Source organism: Mustelus asterias, chromosome 18 (assembly GCF_964213995.1).
Source record: "Mustelus asterias chromosome 18, sMusAst1.hap1.1, whole genome shotgun sequence".
Lineage (NCBI taxonomy): Eukaryota > Metazoa > Chordata > Chondrichthyes > Carcharhiniformes > Triakidae > Mustelus > Mustelus asterias.
This window is the reverse complement of record NC_135818.1, coordinates 69,113,606-69,134,655: the sequence shown is the minus strand read 5'-3', so window position 1 is coordinate 69,134,655 and position 21,050 is coordinate 69,113,606. Positions and strand designations below refer to the sequence as shown.

General features: G+C 48.1%; 1 protein-coding gene across 1 annotated transcript in view; it reads left to right on the top strand.

The window, feature by feature from the left end:
- Positions 1-21,050, top strand: part of itpk1a (inositol-tetrakisphosphate 1-kinase a) — a 215,620-nt gene that overhangs the window by 189,718 nt on the left and 4,852 nt on the right. The window contains exons 8-10 of the mRNA XM_078234263.1: positions 2,202-2,367; positions 3,177-3,244; positions 8,071-8,233. Of these exons, the coding sequence (XP_078090389.1) occupies positions 2,202-2,367; positions 3,177-3,244; positions 8,071-8,233 (397 nt within the window). The remainder of the gene's footprint in view (positions 1-2,201; positions 2,368-3,176; positions 3,245-8,070; positions 8,234-21,050) is intronic.

The following is a 21,050-nucleotide window of genomic DNA, read 5'->3' as shown; positions in this document are numbered from 1 at the left end:
GGGGGGGGAGAGAGAGAGAGAGTGGAAACGAGGACCCACTGGAAGGCGACCGTTGGCTTTCCGGCTTCAGTCTGCTTGATATTTGGCCTGCATTTGTAGAAAAATCGCACCTGCACAAAGTTCAGAGAATCCCTACAATGCAGAAGAAGGCCTTTCAGCCCATCGGGGGTAATTTAGCACGGCCAATCCAACCTAATCTGCTCATCTTTGGAGTGTGGGAGGAAACAGGAGCACCCGGAGGAAACCCACGCAGACACGGGGAGAAGATGCAGACTCCGCACAGACAGTGACCTGAGGCCGGAACTGAACCTGGGTCCCTGGCGCTGTGAGGCAGCAGTGTTAACCACTGTGCTGCACCGTAGTGTGATTCCTTTCTCTAAAATGTATATATATTTTTTAATCTGAAGAAAATTAACCCGTCAGCAAGCATGTGGCCGAGCAGGTATGGATAAAGGGACAATTGGGGTTTCAGTTGTAGAGGTGATCTGCTTTGATCGCGTGCTACAGGCCATCTATAACCTGTGCTTCCTGAAGGCTTGATCCAATTTCCCAGTCACCGTTGAGAGTGTAGTTAGTGAGTGAGTGAGATGGACGCTAAAATCTTGTATAGATAAGAAGGTAGCCTTTCTAAATGTGCTTTAGAAAGATGCAAAATATTAATCCTTAAACATGTACCTTTGTACAAGCAGCAGCTTGGTCGCACCACTCTCTGAGTCAGGAGATGGTGGATTCAATACGGGACACTTGAGCACGTAATCTAGACTAACAGTTGACTGTGCTGTGGGAAGTGTCGTCTGCAGCAAGAGGTATTGAACTGCCCCTTGGTTGGTGGTGGAAGAAGCCAGTGGAATTATTTGAAGAGGGGCAGGAAGACATTTCTCCTGGTGCCCTGGTCAATACTCAGCGTCAACCAGTGTCACAAGAACAATCTGCTTTATCTAACGGCTTGCTATTCATTGGGTGTTCGCCTTGTGATGTTTCCCTACGTTACAACAGTGACTACCCTTCAGAACTATGTCTTTGGCTGTGTCGCACTTTGACACATGCTAAAAGCCAAGTTCGTTCTTTCCTGATTATGGGCCATGATCTTTACTAATGAGAAATTCGGGCAACAGGCTAAAACTCAAAGGTTGACTGCAGATCAAAGCAAACTACTGCAGATGCCGGAATCTGAAACCGAGAACAGAGGATGCTGGGAAAACTCAGCAGGTCTGACCACCTCTTAAAGTTTATTTAACGTAAAGGAGGTGGCACAGTGACACAGTCGTCAGCAGTGCACCCTCACAGCGCCAAGGACCTGGGTTCGATTCCGGCCATGGGTGACTGTCTGTGCGGAGTCTGCACCTTCTCCCCATGTCTGCGTAGGGTTCCTCTGGGCGCTCTGTTTTCCTCCCACAGTCCCAAGATGCGCAAGTTGTCCATGTTAAATTGCCCCTTAGTGTTCCAAAATGTGTGGGTTAGATGAAATTTGATTATTAATCTAGATGAATCATTCGATGAAATTAGCCATGGTAAATATGTGGGGTTATGAGGATAGGGTAGGGGAGAGGACCTGGGTAAAATACTCTATCAGAGAGTTGGTGCAGACTCGATGGACCGAATGGCCTCTTCCGCACTGATTCTATGATTTGCTAGTGTCACAAGTAGGCATACATTAACACTGCAATGAAGTTACTGTGAAAATCCCCCAGTCACCACATTCCAGCACCTGTTCGGGTACACTGAGGGAGAATTTAGCATGGCCAATGCACCTAACCAGCGCGTCTTTCAGACTGTGGGAGGAAACCGGAGCACCCGGAGGAAACCCACGCAGAAACTGGGAGAATGTGCAAGCTCCACACAGACAGTGATCCAAGCCGGGAGTCGAACCCAGGTCCTTGGCGTTGTGAGGCAGCAGTGCTAACCACTGTGTCACTGTGCCACCACACAGTGGTCTTCTGACTCTTCAGAATTGAAGGAGAGTTCCCTTTTTTTAGTTCTGAAGAACAGTCAAATGGACTCAAAAACGTTAACTTTGATGGCAGATGAGATGCATCCAGAAATTAGGTGATGGTAATTAATCAAACGCCTGAAGACTGGAAGAAGTAGAAAAGACAGAGAAAAGCACAAATGCCCATGGGTTTGAGATGTGGGGGAAGGATGGGTTAACTGGAACGGGTGGTCCAAATAATATGTATGACGCAGACTGTTTGCTTCCACAGATGGCAATTATTTTCAGCGAAGATGGTTTGAAAGACATAAAGCCTCAGTGTGTCATCCAGAGCTTTATAAACCACAATGCAGTTCTGTACAAAGTGTTTGTGGTTGGAGAGACATACAGCGTGGTCGAACGGCCGTCACTGAAGAATTTCTCTCGGGGCTTTTCAGGTTAGTTGCTGGAGAGAGCTGGTGAGAAATATTTAAATCCTGACCCCCAACTCCGCACCTCTCCCTGTAATTGTTCCGAACTCATCTGTCCCTGACGTCTCCAGCCCACTCGCCCAGGGCCTTGTTTTTAGAATGAGCATTCTTTCTTTAACTGGGCCTGATATCAAGTATGGGAATACTTCATGCCACCCAAGGGAGGGGGCAGATAAAATCCAAACCCTCCCTAAATTAGAAAATGTTCCGGGGATGTCAAGTTCTTATCTCTCACTCCCTCCGTTTTGCAGGATCGCGTGAGGAATAATTTGCCCTGACTCCACATACTGACTCTCGCTGAGAGGTGCTTTAGATACCGAGTGTGCTCCGCTGCGTTCGGGCTTCAGTAGGTTAGGGTGGCACGGTGGTTAGTACAGCTGCTTCACAGCGCCAGGGACCCGGGTTCAATTCTGGCCTTGGGTGACTGTGTGGAGTTTGCACATTCTCCCCTTGTTTGAGTGGGTTTCCTCCGGGTGCTCCGGTTTCCTCCCACACTCCAAAGATGTGCGGGTTAGGTTGATTGGCCATGTTAAATTCCCCCTCAGTGTCAGGGGGTTTAATGAGTGGGATTACGGGGAATGGGCCTGGGTGGGATTGTGGTCGGTGCAGACTTGATGGGCTGACTGGCCTCCTTCTGCACTGTAGGGATTCTATGATTAGCTATTAACTTTTTAAAATAATATTTTGCTATCTTTTATGTAAAACAAAATCTATGATATACTGTCTGTTTGATTTTGATTCAATATTATTTTTTGTCAAATTTCTGTTTCTCGCAGACAGAAAAACAATATTCTTCAACAGTCACAATGTCTCCAAACCAGAATCCTCGTCTGATTTAACAGCAGTAAGTAATAACCTTTGACCTCTTGTACTTTCTTTCGAAGTGAGGCAATCTCTTTTTCTTCTCCCACACCCCACCCCCCTCAACACCCTGTACTTCCTTTTGGGGAAGCTATGCTGTTCAAAGCTGAATCAAGTGTTATTTTCTGGCTCAGCTTTTCCACAGCTCTCCAAGGGAATGGGTACGATTGTATTTTGGAAGGAGGGAAGAGGGGAGGGCAAGTTAAGAGGGAAATAAGACTTTGTTTGCTTGCCATAGTTTCCTTCCTATCTGCTGATGCAAAGGTTAACAGAACCTTGTGATGCATGCGGTTCTCTATCTGAATGTAACAAAAGCGCAGCGTGCTTATATCATAGCCAGGACCTCCCCCCTGTTAACGTGTGGATGCAAAGAAAATGACGATTTGATTTATTATTGTCACATGTATTAACATACAGTGAAAAGTATTGTTTCCTGCGCACTGTACAGACAGAGCATACTGTTCATAGAGAAGGAAACGAGAGAGTGCAGAATGCAGTGTTACAGTCATAGCTAGGATAGTTGATTGTTACGTGACCTCAGACTTATGTATCTTTTCCCCGACGGAAGAAGGTGGAAGAGAAAATGTCCGGGGTGCGTGAGGTCCTTAATTATGCTGGTAGCTTTGCCGAGGCAGCGGGAGGTGTAGACAGTGTCAATGGATGGAAGATTGGTTTGGTTTTTGGCACTGCAACTATCAAAGAACTTTCCAATGGAGCTGAAGGTACAAGTGGCCGGAGTGTTCCTGCTTCACCAGGGCCTGAGGAATGTTGGTTTGACCTGTGAATTGTAAGCCAGGCAGTAACGGTGAGGGCCTGCAGGGATCAGGCTTACACTTTTCAGATCGCTTGGCCAAACTACTGGGTAAGCAACTGAGCGAGTGTATGTGCTGGGTCAGGCTGACATTCCACATAACAGTGCCTTCCCCGTGATTATAGAATCAGTTAAGGATTTTGCTCTTGTTCTAGTGTGGAATGGAAGCCATTTCTCCATTACTGACACTCCAGCCCCTTACATTAATTTGTTGTTCCGACCTTGGCTGCCTGCAGACTCGAGGTGGTTTGAGAAGCCAAAAGATGACCGTTTTCCACCATTGTTTGGAAAAGGTTGTTTAAAACTGACAGATAATCAGAGATGGGCTTTACTGCACCTGGTTTGCGTCAGAAACAAAACATAATGGGATTAAAACTGTTGTGATGTTTACTTTCAAAATCTGCTGTTGGTTGCTAAGGACTTGTCAGTAAATTCTCTTTCCAAAGATGTGGCAGACTTCTGTTAGCAGAAAAGCAAAATGACCAGATAATAATGAGCTTAACTGCTGAACAGGGATGGTTTAATTCTAGTCCAATGTAGATTGTGTTGCTGTGTTTAGATTAACTGGTTCTAGAATCCTACAATGCAGAAGGAGGCTATTCAGCTCATCGAGCCTGCACTGACAACAATCCCACCCAGGCCCTATCCCCATAACCCCACAAATTAGGGCGGCACGGTAGCACAGTGGTTAGCACTGCTGCTTCACAGCTCCAGGGTCCCGGGTTCGATTCCCGGCTCGGGTTACTGTCTGTGTGGAGTTTGCACATTCTCCTCGTGTCTGCGTGGGTTTCCTCCGGGTGCTCCGGTTTCCTCCCACAGTCCAAAGATGTGCGGGTTAGGTTGATTGGCCAGGTTAAAGATTGCTCCTTAGAGTCCTGAGATGCATAGGTTAGAGGGATTAGCGGGTAAATATGTGGGGGTAGGGCCTGGGTGGGATTGTGGTCGGTGCAGACTCGATGGGCCAAATGGCCTCCTTCTGCACTGTAGGGTTTCTATGATTCTATGATTCAAATTCACCCTGCTAATCCCCCTGAAACTAAAGGGCAATTTAGTATGCCCAATCAACCTAACCTGTACATCTTTGGAGTGTGGGAGGAAACCCACGCAGACACAGGAAGAACGTGCAAACTCCACACAGATGCTCTCACCCAAGGCCAGAATTGAACCTGGATCCCTGGCGCTGTGAGGCAGCAGTGCTAACCACTGTGCCACCTTTGGGTGGCACTGGAATTGAATCACCAACCTGCTGCTTTGGATTGTTGAACACTCGACTGTGCAAATGTTACCGAATGGGATGAGGCCCAGGGCACGTGCTTTGAACAGATGAACTGTTTAACGGTTTTGATGTACGGTCGAGCTGTTGGTTCCACTCTCACCAATGGGGCGCGCAAAAAGCAAATTTGGGATATTTAAATAAACAAATACAAAGAAGCCAAAGCTAAGCAAGAAATTAAAATGATCATAACTTTCAATGCAAACAACACAAGCAGTCGATGCTGTCAATTTTTACAACTTGTAGTTTAATTTGTTTCTGATCTCTCACAACTCTGCTCATTAAAAGCTTCTAACTTATTATTAATTCACGGAATGTGGGTGCCACCACCAAAGTTAGCACTTATTGCCCATCCTTAATTACCCTTGAGAAGGTACCCTTGAGGGCGGCACGGTGACACAGTGGTTAGCAGTACTGCCTCACAGCGCCAGGGACCCGGGTTCAATTCCAGCCTCGGGTCACTGTCTGTGTGGAGTCTGCACGTTCTCCCCGTGCCTGCGTAGGTTTCCTCCCACAGTCCAAAGATGCGTGGGTTACGTTGATTGGCCATGCTAAATTGACCCTATTGTCAGGAGGGTTAGCGGGGGTTATGGGAACAGGGCCTGGGTGGGATTGTGATTGGTGCAGGCTTGATGGGCCGAATGGTCTCCTTCTGCACTGCAGGGATTCTATGATTCTATGAAGGTGGTGGTGAGCTGCTGCCTTGAGCTATTACACAGTCTGGTGAAGGTAATTCCGCAGTGCTGTAGCAACAGTGAAGGAATCCCTTCATTCGAATAATTGGCAAAATACTTCGCCCAGAAGTGTTCTTTGTCCCTGGGATTGTCCAATGATTCTGCCTAATTTCCTACACCACCTTTGCATATTTTGAGATGCCTTGAGCTTTGCTTACTCAGCTGCTTGCTGTCTCACGAGTATGTAACGGATTGAAGTTACATGATGCTTTTTTTTCCGTCCGCGATCAGTATTTTTTTATGTGTAAGGGGTATCTGCCGCCTTATCTTCAAAGTGATGGTCCCAAGTAAATAATTTCAGCAGCAAGGGTTGGGTGAATTTTAAAAATAAAGGTTATTTACAATCACACATTTACTAAGATGTTTAAAACATGGCATTTTCACTAACCCATCTCACTGCCACTGTCTCGCGCACACAAAGATTCGATGAAGGCTTAGATAGGATGGATGTAGGGAAGTTGTTTCCATTAGCAGGGGAGACTAGGACGCGGGGGCACAGCCTTAGAATAAAAGGGAGTCACTTTAGAACAGAGATGAGTAGAAATTTCTTCAGCCAGAGAGTGGTAGGTCTGTGGAATTCATTGCCACAGAGGGCTGTGGAGGCCGAGACGTTGAGCGTCTTCAAGACAGAAATTGATAAATTCTTGATTTCTCGAGGAATTAAGGGCTATGGGGAGAGAGCGGGTAAATGGAGTTGAAATCAACCATGATTGAATGGTGGAGTGGACTCGATGGGCCGAATGGCCTTACTTCCGCTCCTATGTCTTATGGTCTTATGGTCTAAGGTAACACAGGATTACAGAATTGTTACATCACAGAGGGAGGCAATTTGGCCTATCGTGCCTGCACTGGCTCTACAAAGGAGCATCATGGTCTAGTTCCACTCCCCTGCTTTTTTCCCACGCCCCTGCACGTTATTTCTATTCAAGTAATCATCCAATGCCCTCTTGAATGCCTCAATTGAACCTGCCTCCACCACACTTCCAGGCAGTGCATTCCGGACCCGAACCACTCATTGTGTGAAAAGGTTTTTTTCTTGCATCAAACAATATGGTTACAACTTAGAATCAGCTCAGTCTCCTTTGTGGCAGGCCTGAAGTTTCTTAGATGAATTGATGCTTTGGTCAAAGTGAGGGCCTTGTAAAGCAGCGGACTCTTTGTAAGTTGCACAGTTTCTTGCTGTTGAATTTCCAGGAGATTAGTTCTCAGGCGAACTTGATGTTGGATTAGCTTAGGGGGAAGGGAGAATCCTCCTCCAGCATTCAAGATATTGTTGTTTATGGTTGGCTGCTTGGATCACATGTAGCTGGTTCAATGCCTTTCGGTCAAAATCTGTATACCAGCTTCTAATGTTTTTAAAAGCAAACAGAAAGTATGGCTCTCACCGTGTAACTTGTCAATTTGAGAATCCTTTTCCAAAATAGGTGGGCAGTTAGGTTGATTACACATCCTGAATTGTGGTGCTTGAGAGTTTGGAACGGCCAATGTCTTTTGTATTTGAAAGACCCGTTCAACTGATAATACCCTTTTGAGTTGGTTACAGGAAAGACAATGGGTGGGATTTTACGGTCTTACTCGCCCCGAAACCGTAAAATCACACCCGAGGTCAATGGACCTTCCCATGGTGCGCCCCTCGCCCGCTCCAATTCCCGTGGCGGGCAGGGTGGTAAAATTCTGGCCATTGATACAGCAGCGCTGAGACTGGGGACTGGTTTCAATCCGCAAGAGAAGTCAGGTGATCCTAGGGCGGCCATCTTTTTGTAGTCTTTGTGGTCAGTTCTTTAAATATAGCAATTGGTCTAAAGTTCCAAATATAGTGGGACATGACGTATCGCATAATAAAAATAGTTGCTTGTTTAAGTGATTGATTAAAACATTCCCTGTTATTGTAAAAGTGTGACATGTGCTTAGTTTATAACTGTGTCAGGAAAATCTGAGATTTTGTCTTCTATTGACTAACACACAAGCCTGGGTGTTTGTGCTCTTTCCAGCTCGATGTAGTGGAAGGTGTCTTCAGACCCCCAAGCGATGAAGTCATCAGAAAAATATCCAGGACACTTCGTGAAGCACTTGGCATATCCCTCTTTGGCATTGATGTAATCATCAATAACCAGACTGGCCAACATGCTGTCATCGATATTAATGCATTCCCAGGTAAACAACTTGTTATACCCCTTTATAAAGACAATACTACTGGATGCTATAAAACCAAACTCCAAGTCACCAGTATTTCCAGCATACTTGAGAGCCCAGTGGTTTGACAAGGTCTTTTTGCGGAAATTTCCTGTGTGTATATATTTCTTGTGTAAAGTGCAAATCCTGTGACTTAAGGTAAATGCATTAAAGGATAAGCTGGATAACATGTGAGAGAGCTAGGAAAAGAGGGCTGTTGTAATAGCACCCTCCTGTGTATGTATATAAAACAAAACTGGAGTAAACCAGTTCAAGTGGTACTTGAATTACAAGGATATCTCTAACAACGCTTGTAATTTTGCCTCAACAACTTCAGATTCTCGAGACATCTTTTTAGAACTACTGTATTGTGGCACAATGCCATCTTACCGCTGGGGCAATTTTGGATTTCTCTTCACAAATCTCAATGTCCGATGTCACTGGCTGTATGCCAAACAATGCAATCCTTCTAGCATGATAAGGTAGCTCCCAAAATCTATCAACTGCTCTTTGTATGCTTTCACCAGAATGCCCTTTGTGGAACCAACTAGAAAATGCTGTGCAAGATGGTTGCTTCCATTCAGTACAGGAGATTCCAGTATTGTCCTGCACCAGCATCATAGTGCATGGTGGAAAACAGCACTAACCTTCCCTTGTTCTAGAACAGGAAGTTTAATTTCTTCCAAACTTCTGCCTTCTATTATCATAAATGGTTGAATTGACTACCCAGGAAGAGTCATGGAAATATGTGGTCCTCACACATGTTTGGTCAAGGCGTTTGGTGGTGGAAAGGCTAGGTTTGTACGTGTAAATCATGTATTACCTTCATGGGTTCATGAAGAAGAAGGAAGCTGGGAAGAATCAAGTGAGTCTGATAAATTGGATAGCTGGGATACGAGTAGAGTACCAATAGTCACTCAAACAAAAGTTATGGCTGAAACCAGCTTAGGTCTGAGTCGGAGTCAGACTGACTGACAAGTGGAAAATTCAATTGAAGGCCATGGTCGTTGTTGGAGACAGCTTCTTCTCAGACTCAGGTCATAATGGTTCTGAAAGCTTGGGTCAAGAAAGGAGGTTTTAAACATTGTGTGTCTTTTGCATTGAGGTGTGTAATAGCAACCTCTTGTGGCCATTTGTGCATGTATGTACATGAAACAAAACCGGATTAGACTAGTTCAGTTGGGTACTTGAACTCCATGTGTAAGCAGCAGTGTTTTTGTCCTGCAAAGATATCATCGATGCTGTGATGGGGTTAGGTGAAGTAGGGTGGGAGGGAGGCTTGTGTTGAGCATAAACAGTGCCATGGATCTATGGTGTTGACTGGCCTGTTTCGGTACAGTAAATACAACACCGTGTTTCAAGTTTGTTGGTAAAATAATCTTTTTTTATTAAAGTAGATGGGGGAGAGTTCTAATCACCCAGGAAAAAAAAAGATGGATATCCATTAAAAAAGGGCGACCTGTCTAATTCAGTCTATATTCTACTTCCGAGGATTTAATGTGGACCTATGCTTGTGAGGGAAAAAAAAACTACTTGTATGCACATAGTACATTACAAAGCTTGAGTGTTTGGCATATATATATGTATATATATATATTTTTAAAGAGGCCATCTTTTCCTCCGTACAAAGGGACATCACAAAGACATTACAAAGAGCTGAAGGCGTGGATAGACACATGGAAATATGACATTATAGCCATTAGTGAAACTTGGCTACAGGAGGGGCAGGACCGGCAGCTCAATGTTCCAGGGTTCCAATGTTTCAGGCGGGACAGAGGCAGAGGGATAAAAGGTGGGGGGGTGGCATTGTTGGTCAGGGAAAATGTTACAGCGGTACTCAGGCAGGATAGATTAGGGAGCTTGTCTACAGAGGCCCTATGGGTGGAGCTGAGAAACAGGAAAGGTATGACCACATTAATGGGCTTGTATTATAGACCACCCAATAGTCAGCGAGAATTGGAGGAGCAAATCAGCGGAGAGATAGCTGACAACTGCAAGAAACACAAAGTTGTGATAGTAGGGGATTTTAATTTTCCACATATAGATTGGGACTCGCATACTGTTAAAGGTTTAGACGGGGTAGAGTTTGTAAAATGTGTTCAAGAGAATTTTCTACATCAGTATATAGAGGTGCCAACTAGAGAGGATGTGATATTGGATCTCCTATTGGGAAATGAGTTAGGGCAGGTGATGGATGTGAGTGTGAGGGAACACTTTGGATCCAGTGATCATAATGCCATTAGTTTCAACCTGATCATGGATAAGGATAGATCTGGTCCTCGGGTTGAAGTTCTGAACTGGAAAAAGGCCAAATTTGATTAAATGAGAAGGGATCTGGGAAGTGTGGATTGGCACAGGCTGTTCTCTGGTAAGGATGTATGTTCCTGTCAGGATTAAAGGCAAAGTAAATAGGAATAAGGAACCTTGGTTCTCGAGGGAGATTGTAACACTGATTAAGAGGAAGAGAGAGTTGTATGAAATGTACAGGCAGCAAGGAACAGATCAGATGCTCGAGGAGTATAAAAAGTGCAAGAAGCTACTTAAGAGGGAAATCAGGAGGGCTAAAAGAAGACATGAGGTTGCTTTGGCAGACAGAGTGAAGGAAAATCCAAAGAGCTTCTATAGGTATGTTAGGAACAAAAGGATAGTGAGGGATAAAATTGGTCCTCTAGAAGACCAGAGTGGTAGACTGTGTATGGAACCAAAAGAGATGGGGGAGATACTAAATGGGTTTTTTGCATCCGTATTTACTGAGAAAACGGGCATGGAGTCTACAGAAATAGGGCAAACAGGTAGGGAGGTCATGGAACCTTTACAGATTAATGGGGAGGAGGTGCTCGCTGTCTTGAGGCAAATCCGAGTGGATAAATCCCCAGGACCAGACAGGGTATTCCCACGGACCTTGAGGGAAGCTAGTGTTGAACTTGCAGGGGCCCTGTCAGACATATTTAAAATGTCAGTATTCACGGGGGAGGTGCCGGATGATTGGAGGGTGGCTCGTGTTGTTCCGTTGTTTAAAAAAGGTTCCAAAAGAAATCCGGGAAATTATAGGCCAGTAACTTTGACGTCAGTGGTGGGAAAGTTATTGGAAGGTGTGATAAGGGTTAGGATCTACAAATATTTGGATAGACAGGGACTTATTAGGAAGAGTCAACATGGCTTTGTGCATGGTAGGTCATGTTTGACCAATCTATTAGAGTTTTTCGAGGAGGTTACCAGGAAAGTGGATGAAGGGAAGGCGGTGGATGTTGTCTACCTGGATTTCAGCAAGGCCTTTGACAAGGTCCCTCATGGGAGGTTAGTTAGGAAGGTTCAGTCGCTAGGTATACATGGGGAGGTGGTAAATTGGATTAGAAACTGGCTCAATAGAAGAAGCCAGAGAGTGGTTGTGGAGGATTGCTTCTCTGAGTGGAAGCCTGCGACTAGTGGTGTGCCGCAGGGATCGGTGTTGGGTCCATTGTTGTTTGTCATCTATATCAATGATCTGGATGATAATGTGGTAAATTGGATCAAGTTTGCTGATGATACAAAGATTGGAGGTGTAGTGGACAGTGAGGAAGGTTTTCAAAACTTGCAGAGGGATTTCATAGAAGAATCATAGAATCATAGAAACCCTACAGTGCAGAAGGAGGCCATTCGGCCCATCGAGTCTGCACCGACCACAATCCCACCCAGGCCCTACCCCCACATATTTACCCACTAATCCCTCTAACCTACACATCTCAGGACTCTAAGGGGCAATTTTTAACCTGGCCAATCAACCTAACCTGCACATCTTTGGACTGTGGGAGGAAACCGGAGCACCCCGGAGGAAACCCACGCAGACACGAGGAGAATGTGCAAACTCCACACAGACAGTGACCCGAGCCGGGAATCGAACCCGGAACCCTGGAGCTGTGAAGCAGCAGTGCTAACCACTGTGCTACCGTGCCGCCCCTTTGGACCAGCTAGAAAAATGGGCCGCCCCTTTGGACCAGCTAGAAAAATGGGCTGAAAAATGGCAAATGGAATTTAACGCAGACAAGTGTGAGATATTGCACATTGGAAGGACAAACCAAAGTAGAACGTACAGGGTAAATGGTAGGACTCTGAAGAGTGCAGTTGAACAGAGGGATCTGGGAATACAGGTACAGAATTCCCTAAAAGTGACGTCACAGGTGGATAGGGTCGTAAAGAGTGCCTTTGGTACATTGGCCTTTATAAATCGGAGTATCGAGTATAAAAGTTGGAGTGTTATGGTAAGGTTATATAATAAGAAGTTTAACAACACCAGGTTAAAGTCCAACAGGTTGGACTTTAACCTGGTGTTGTTAAACTTCTTACTGTGTTTACCCCAGTCCAACGCCGGCATCTCCACATCAAGGTTATATAAGGCATTGGAGAGGCTGAATTTGGAGTATTGTGTACAGTTTTGGTCACCTAGTTACAGGAAGGATGTAAATAAGGTTGAAAGAATGCATAGAAGGTTCACAAGGATGTTGCCGGGACTTGAGAAGCTGAGTTACAGAGAGAGATTGAATAGGTTGGGACTTTATTCCCTGGAGCGTAGAAGATTGAGGGGAGATTTGATAGAGGTGTATAAGATTTTGATGGGTATAGATAGAGTGAATGCAAGCAGGCTTTTTCCGCTGAGGCTAGGGGAGAAAAAAACCAGAGGGCATGGGTTAAGGGTGAAAGGAGAAAAGTTTAAAGGGAATATTAGGGGGGGGCTTCTTCACGCAGAGAGTGGTGGGAGTGTGGAATGAGCTGCCGGATAAAGTGGTAAATGCGGGGTCACTTTTAACATTTAAGAAAAACTTGGACGGGTTCATGGATGAGAGGGGTGTGGAGGGATATGGTCCAAGTGCAGGTCAGTGGGACTAGGCAAAAAATGGTTCGGCACAGACGAGAAGGGCCAAAAGGCCTGTTTCTGAGCTGTAATTTTCCATGGTTCTATGGGACAGAAGTCATTAGCAATAGGAATAAAAGTCTAGAGTTGTAGTTAGGACCAAAGGAGGTGATGGGCAATATGTTTTACCATTTCAAATTCACTTTCAATTCTTGGCGTAGTTTACAGCCATGCTGTTTACCATTGGATTTAGAGCATATAGCAAACACAAAGAAGGACTCAATGTCCACTTTCTCACCCTTAATTGTAGGATTTTACCACTGGTGCCTCAGAGCGCCAGGGATGTAGGTTCAATTCCTGCCTCGGGTGACTGTACGGAATCTGCATGTTCTCCCCGTGTCTGCGCGGGTTTCCTCCGAGCACTCGGGTTTCCTCCCGCAGTCCAAAGATGTGCCAGTTAGGTGGATTGGCCATGCTAAATTGACCCTTAGTGTCCCAGGATGTGTAGATTAGGGAGATTAGCGGTATAAATGAGTGGGGTTACAGGGATAGGGCAGAATGCGGGTCTGGGTAAGATACTTTGCCGGAGAGTTGATGCGGACTTGATGGGCTGAATGGCCTCCTTCGACACTGTAGGGATTCTATGATTTTATAATAATTCAACTCAATACAATTGATGGGTGGCATGGTGGTGCAGTGGTTAGCACTGCTGCCTCACAGCTCCAGGGAGCTGGGTTCGATTCCCGGCTTGGGGTCACTGCCTGTGTGGAATTTGTACATTCTCCCCGTGTCTGCATAGGTTTTCTCCGGGTGCTCTGGTTTCCTCCCACATTCCAAAGATATGCGGGTTAGGTGCTTTGGCTATGCTAAATTGCCACTTAATGTCCCAGGATACATAGGTTAGAGGGATTAGCGGTGTAAATATGTGGGGTTACGGGGGTGAGGCCAAGTTGGGATTGTTGTCGGTGTAGACTCGATGGGCCGAATGGCTTCCTTCTGCACTGTAGGGTTTGCATGATTTCTATGATTCTATGAATTCATCCTTTAAGTCTACTTTCCATCCGACTATAGGAACATTTTAGGATCTGCTCTGAATTATTTTGTTCGATTTAGAATTCTGTAACTAGGATGTGGCTGATAATCCGGTTTAAAATCCTCATTCTCACCTTTTTAAATTCACACCAGGTTTTGCCCACTCTGTCTTTTCCAGCCCTGAGTTGCTCTGACTCCATCCTCTTCCACATTCTTCCTCTGCCTCCCTCACCCCAACATTGTCAGTCATGCCTTCAGCTGACTGGAAGTCTCTCTCTGTCCCCTTCCCCGCCGCCTCTCCACCTCATTCTCCATCTTTGAAATCCCTCGTCGGCCAACCTTTTGGTCACCTCTCCTGAATTTCCCTTCTCTTGTTTAACATCGTTTTTCTATCAGCCTATCTGTAGAACACTTTGGGACAATTATACACGGACGGTGCTGCATTAATGAAAGCTACCCTTGTCTTTGTTAATCCAGTCAATTTAGTATTCAGATGGATTTTATATGAGACTTCAAAGCACTAGCTGAGCAGAACATTTCAGTGAATTAATTCTAATGAATACACTGGGTGTTTGATTATCCATTATTGATAAAAAGAGATAAAGTGGCAAGGATACAGAAATTTCCTTTTATAAGACAATTAAAATTGCAAAGTTAAATACAATTCCCATGTAAATTTGGGTGCAGGGGAGCACAGTTCTATCTCCATCTGGCATGGTGGTACAGTGGTTATTTCCTCACAGTGCCAGGGACCCGGGTTCGATTCCCGGCTTGGGTCACTGTCTGTGCAGAGTCTGTACGTTCTCCCCGGGTGCTGCAGTTTCATAGAAACATAGAAGATGAGAGCTTTTGGGGGCTATTTGGCCCTTCGAGCCTGCTCCGCCATTCATCACGATCATGGCTGATCATTCAACTCAATAGCCTAATCCTGCTTTCTCCCCGTAACCTTTGATCCCATTCGCTCCAAATGCTATATCCAACCACCTGTTGAATACATTCAATGTTTTGGCATCAACTATCATGAATTCCACCACTCTTTGGTGAAGAAATGTCTCCTCACCTCTGTCCTAAATGGTCTACCCTGAATCCTCAGACTGTGACCCCTGGTTCTGGATTCCCCCACCATCGGGAACATCTTCCCTGTATCTACCCTGTCTAGTCCTGTTAGAATTTTATAAGTCTCTATGAGATTCCTCCTCATTCATTTGAACTCCAGCAAAAACAATCCTAACCTAGTCAATCTCTCCTCATACATCAGTCCCACCATCCCTGGAATCAGCTTGGTAAACCTTCGCTGCACTCCCTCAAGAGCAAGAACATCCTTCCTCAGAAAAGGAGACCAAAACTGCACACAATACTCTAGATGTGGCCTCACCAAGGCCTGTATAATTGCAACAACACATCCCTGCTCCTGTACTCGAAACCTCTCACAATGAAGGCCAACATGCCATTTGCCTTCTTTACCGCCTGCTGCACCTGCATGCTTACCTTCAGTGACTGGTGCACAAGAACACCCAGGTCCTGCTACACACTCCCCTCTCCCAATTTACAGCCATTCAGGTAGCAATCTGCCGCCTTGTTTTTGCTTTCAAAGTGAATAAGCTCACATTTATCCAAATTATACTGCATCTGCCATTGATTTGCCCACTCACCCAACCTGTCCAGATCATTCTGAAGGATCTCTGCATCCTCATCACAGTTCACCCTCCCACCCAACTTGGTATCATTTGCAAACTTTGAGATGTTACATTTTGTTCCCTCATCCAAATCATTAATATATATTGTGAATAGCTGGGGTCCCAGCACTGATCCCTGTGGCACCCCACTAGTTACTGCCTGCCAATTTGAAAAGCACCCATTAATTCCGACTCTTTGTTTCCCCTCTGTAAACCAGTTTTCTATCCATCTCAATACACTTCCCCCAATCCCATGCGCGTTAATCTTGCACGATAATCTCTTCTGCGGGACTTTGTCAAACACTTTCTGAAAGTAATTTCCTCCCACAGTCCGAAAGACATGCTGGTTAGGTGGATTGGCCATGCTAAATTCCCACTCAGTGTACCCGAACAGGCGCCGGAGTGTGACGACTAGGGGATTTTCACAGTAACTCCGTTGCAATGTTAATGTAAGCCTACTTGTTACTAATAAATAAACTTTAAAACAAGAACCTCTACAATCAGCACATATCTACAATGGAATGGCAGCTAATGTGACGTCTGTAGCTTTAACTACAGAAACATTACCTAAAGCCTGGGAAACCGAGGAACTAAAGACTCTGGGGCAGTGCAGTGATTCCTGTTGTGAATGAGCTGCCTAAATGTATTTGTGTACCAGCTGGAGTAATACTCTGGAGGGTGCAGTGCTAGTTCCCTACATATGTGTGCTTTGGCTTTTGCGTGATGCCTTTGAAAGCAGAGAGTTTGTTCTCGGATTGCTGTACAGCTCCTGTCAGAGTGACAGCCTCCTCTTTCTGGAGATGTGCAGTTGTAGGCAGCGAGAGCTGGAAGGCTGTGAGTCCTGTTTAATGAGCTTTGCTGCCCGTTCGGGAGAGACGTTTGCCTTCAGGCAACCCTGACTTCTTGTGACCGTTCTGTTCCAGTGGGAGTTCTGAATTCCAGGCCTCGACTGGAGTAGTTCCGTTCCCACCACCTTTCAGAGCCAGATTTTACTGAGCATAATCTATTTAATTTCCCTCCATAATCGTACAACTCAGTCCAAGCCTTTTCTGCAAATGTTGTCTGCAACTGCAGTAGCTGTAACTGCCTCTCAATAAAAGATGTTCTCTTATGGCAATATCTTTGATCTGATGCTGTTGCTTAGCTCCCAAATTTTTCAGTTGAAATGGCAAACGTCCACTCCTCAACTGTGCATCAGAGACTTTGATGTTCAGTGCAGCAGTGGGCTTATTACAGTGGATCACGGGCGGCATGGTGGCACAGTGGTTGGCACTGCTGCCTCACAGCGCCAGGGACCCGGGTTCGATTCCCGGCTTGGGTCACTGTCTGTGCGGAGTCTGCATATTCTCCCCGTGTCTGCGTGGGATTCCTCCGGGTGCTCCGGTTTCCTCCCACAGTCCAAAGATGTGCGGGTTAGGTTGATTGGCCATGATAAATTGCCCCGTGTCAGGGGGATGAGCTAGGGTAAATATATGGGGCTATGGGGATAGGGTCTGGGTGGGATTGTGGTCAGTGCAGACTCGATGGGCCGAATAGCCGCCTCCTGCAATGTAGGATTCTATCATTCTTGCTGTTACAGATTCTTCATTTTCAGTTCGGGAAAACGAAATCTTCTTGTCAGAATTGGCTAGGACGGTTTGAGGGCTTGCGTTGGAATTCCCGGCTCCCTCGCAACCGCTGCCAGCGAGAACGAAGAATTTGGCGCCCAGCCAAATTTTCATTCGTTGCAGCGGGACTGGAAAATCCCAGGGTGAGGTCGGAGAACTCCTATCTTTGACTTTCAGAGGACGATGTTATTTTGCATCCTGCAAATGTTTGGATGTTTGGTCATAATGTCACAGAAATCCGTTGGAAATGTGACATTAGTACAGTATATTGATCTATTTATGCGCTTCTTCTATGATTATCACTTGCTGTTCTTTTGTATCTGTGTATTTTATATCCACCCTTTTGAAGACCAACTAGACCGACTGTCCTTCCAGGGACGGGGGCCTTCGTCCAACCTTTTCACCTGTGGGGCACATTTTAAACTTTTTCTCACTCAAGGGGCCAATGAGCAAATTTTGCTGCTTTTTTTTTCAGCGGGATTTTCAAAAAGAATCTCGCACACTCTGTGCACTGCAGAGTGCCTCAGCGTAAATCACTCCAACAATCGGTGTGTGGGGCCTATTCCCGCTGGAGAGGCCGGCAGCATAGCGCTGAGCGAGCCACTGTGCACGTGCCGATCTGTCAGTGGTGAGATCGGCGCATGCGCAGTAGCCCCGCACTGCCAGCCTCCCAATCGCTGGCCAACTCGACCTCTGGCCAGCACAGCAGCCCGCCATCACTGCCCCTCCGAGCCGCCCCATGGCCCAATCGCTGGCTCCACGAGCCTGTACAGGCCAATCTCAACATCCGCCGCTAGTCTGCGTCGATCTCCCAATTTCCCCCGCACCCCCGTCCCCATTGCTGGACTCCCCCCTCCTGGCAGAGTGGCAGCAGGACCCCCCACCAATTGCGCCCCCTTTAGGCCCTGCCCCCCTTGGCACTGCCCAATGTCTGGTGGGCAGTGCAAAGGTGCCCCTTGGGCATTGCAGCTTTGCCCCTTGCGCAGTGCCAGGGGGCCAGGCTGGCACTGCCAAGGTGGCAATGCCCAGTGGGCACCCCCTTACCCCCGACTCTCTGGGGAACATCGATGGCCCCCCTTCACTCCAGTGGGGTCGGGCCATCAGCTCCCCGCAAGTGGGGAGCTATTGTAAACCCCACTGGAGTGAAACCCTCCTGGCGGGGAGGAGGTGCTAGCGGGCACAGAGACTTCAGTCCCGGGCCCACTAATGGGATGTAAAATAGAGTCAAATGTGTATTTAGATGAACTATGCAGCTCCACGCCGATTTCTGGCACGGAGCTGACGGCGCCGCTAAATGGCCTCCGCTCGGGTTTTCCAGTCCGCTGCGGGATGGGAGAATCGTCCCCCCATAGGTTGGCACAACAATAAACATCAATCAAGTATGAAAAGAAGCAACTTGCTGAGCAAAATAGCCCAAGGTGTAATAAATAAAGATGACCATTGTGGTGTAAAAAGGAGAGTGTGTGTTTCTGACTCGCTCCAGGCTCTGTCCTCATCAGTCGTCCTCACCCTCTGGAGAGTGCATGATAGTGTGTGAGGGTCAGTGAGAATCCTGAGAGTGAGAGTTCATGTCCATAAGCCTGGCTATCTACCCACTCCACTCCAGGAGCCAGCGACTCCCTGGTTGGGTGGTGTTGGGGGGGTATGAGGGGGGCATTGGGGAATGTGGGGGGTGTTGGGGGATATGAGGGGGTTTGGGTGTGAGGGGGGGTTGGGGGCTGACTCCCTGGCCCCTCTGCTGCCCTGCACCCCCTGCACCTGGGCGCCCCCTCGGCCTGGGCACCCCCTTCTCCCTGAGCCCCAAACTGCTGCTCCTATCACAGATTTGTTCTCTCTCACATTTATTGCTGACAGGTTCACTATCTGCAGCAAACATGGCAAAGAAAGCCCGTGATTGGAGGAGGAGCTCAATGCAGATTCTTCCATTCAAACGTACCTGTTTGGCTGGCAATTTGAAAACTGGCTCCAAAGGGCCGCAAAGAGGGTCTTTGAGGGCCGCATCCAGCTCTCTGGCTGCACAAGCCTGCCTTAGTGAGAAGTGGGGATTGCAGTTTTATACAATCCTGTGTCAAACACTCGCTCTGTTATTTTTCATCTGCTTCCTATAACACCCATCGCAGGTGGCACTTCACCCAGTAGCAAAACAAACGCGATTGTCAAAACAACCAGAGGCAACATGAGGGAACACTTCTTTCTGCAATGAGTGGTTAGGATTTGGAATACACTGCCTGGTAGGATGCTGGAAAGAGTTCCATCAAGCACAAAAGGCACTTTGTCAAATGCGTCGGTATAAATCTGGCCCCTGATTACAAATCCTGGTGAATGCAATAAGCAGCGATTCTAAGGGCTGGTGTTTTGTTCCCTGGGTCAAGAGCGCAGAGTCAGGACAATTCCCGGCTTCGCAAACCGAACCCGGGGTAAAGTGTCCCAAAAGATACAGGTGGAAGTTTTAAAGTTTATTTATTAGTGTCACAGGTAGGCTTACATTAACACTGCAGTGAAGTTACTGTGAAAGTCCCCGAGTCGCCACACTCCGGCGCCTGTTCGGGTACACTGAGGGAGAATTTAGCATGGCCAATCAACCTAACCAGCACGTCTTTCAGACTGTGGGAAGAAACCGGAGCACTCGGAGGAAACCCACGCAGACACGGGGAGAACGTGCAGACTCCGCACAGACAGTGACCCAAGCCGGGAATTAATCCCGGGTCCCTGGCACGTGCCATGCTGAGACCAGGTGTTATAGAAGTTGTGGTGACCCCAGAATGAGTACAGAGGCAGGCTGGGTGGAAAGCCTGCCTCACTGCAGTGGCACTGTCGAGATTTTGTTTAAGAAATAGAGCATGAAATAGACTGCCAGCCCTCACAGACCCGAACCCCCCCTCGCACCCCCGACCCCCCCCTCGCACCCCCGACCCCCCCCTCGCACCCCCGACCCCCCCCTCGCACCCCCGACCCCCCCCTCGCACCCCCGACCCCCCCTCGCACCCCCGACCCCCCCCTCGCACCCCCGACCCCCCCCTCGCACCCGCGTCCCCCCCCTCGCACCCCCGACCCCCCCCTCGCACCCCCGACCCCCCCTTCGCGACCCCGACCCCCCCCCTCGCGACCCCGACCCCCCCCCTCGCACCCCCGACCCCCCCTCGCACCCCCGACCCCCCCCTTGCACCCCCGACCCCCCCTCGCACCCCCGACCCCCCCCTCGCACCCCCGACCCCCCCCTCGCACCCCCGACCCCCCCCTCGCACCCCCGACCCCCCCCTCGCACCCCCGACCCCCCCCCTCGCACCCCTGACCCCCCCCTCGCACCCCTGACCCCCCTCGCACCCCTGACCCCCCCTCGCACCCCTGACCCCGCACCCCTGACCCCCCCTCGCACCCCTGACCCCCCCTCGCACCCCTGACCCCCCCTCGCACCCCCGACCCCCCCCTCGCACCCCCGACCCCCCCTCGCACCCCCGACCCCCCCTCGCACCCCCGACCCCCCCTCGCACCCCCGACCCCCTCGCACGCCCGACCCCTCCCTCGCACCCCCGACCCCCCCCCTCGCAGCCCCGACCCCCCCTCGCACCCCGACCCCCCCCTCGCACCCCCGACCCCCCCCCCCGCCCCCCGACCCCCCCCTCGCGCCCCCGACCCCCCCCTCGCGCCCCGGACCC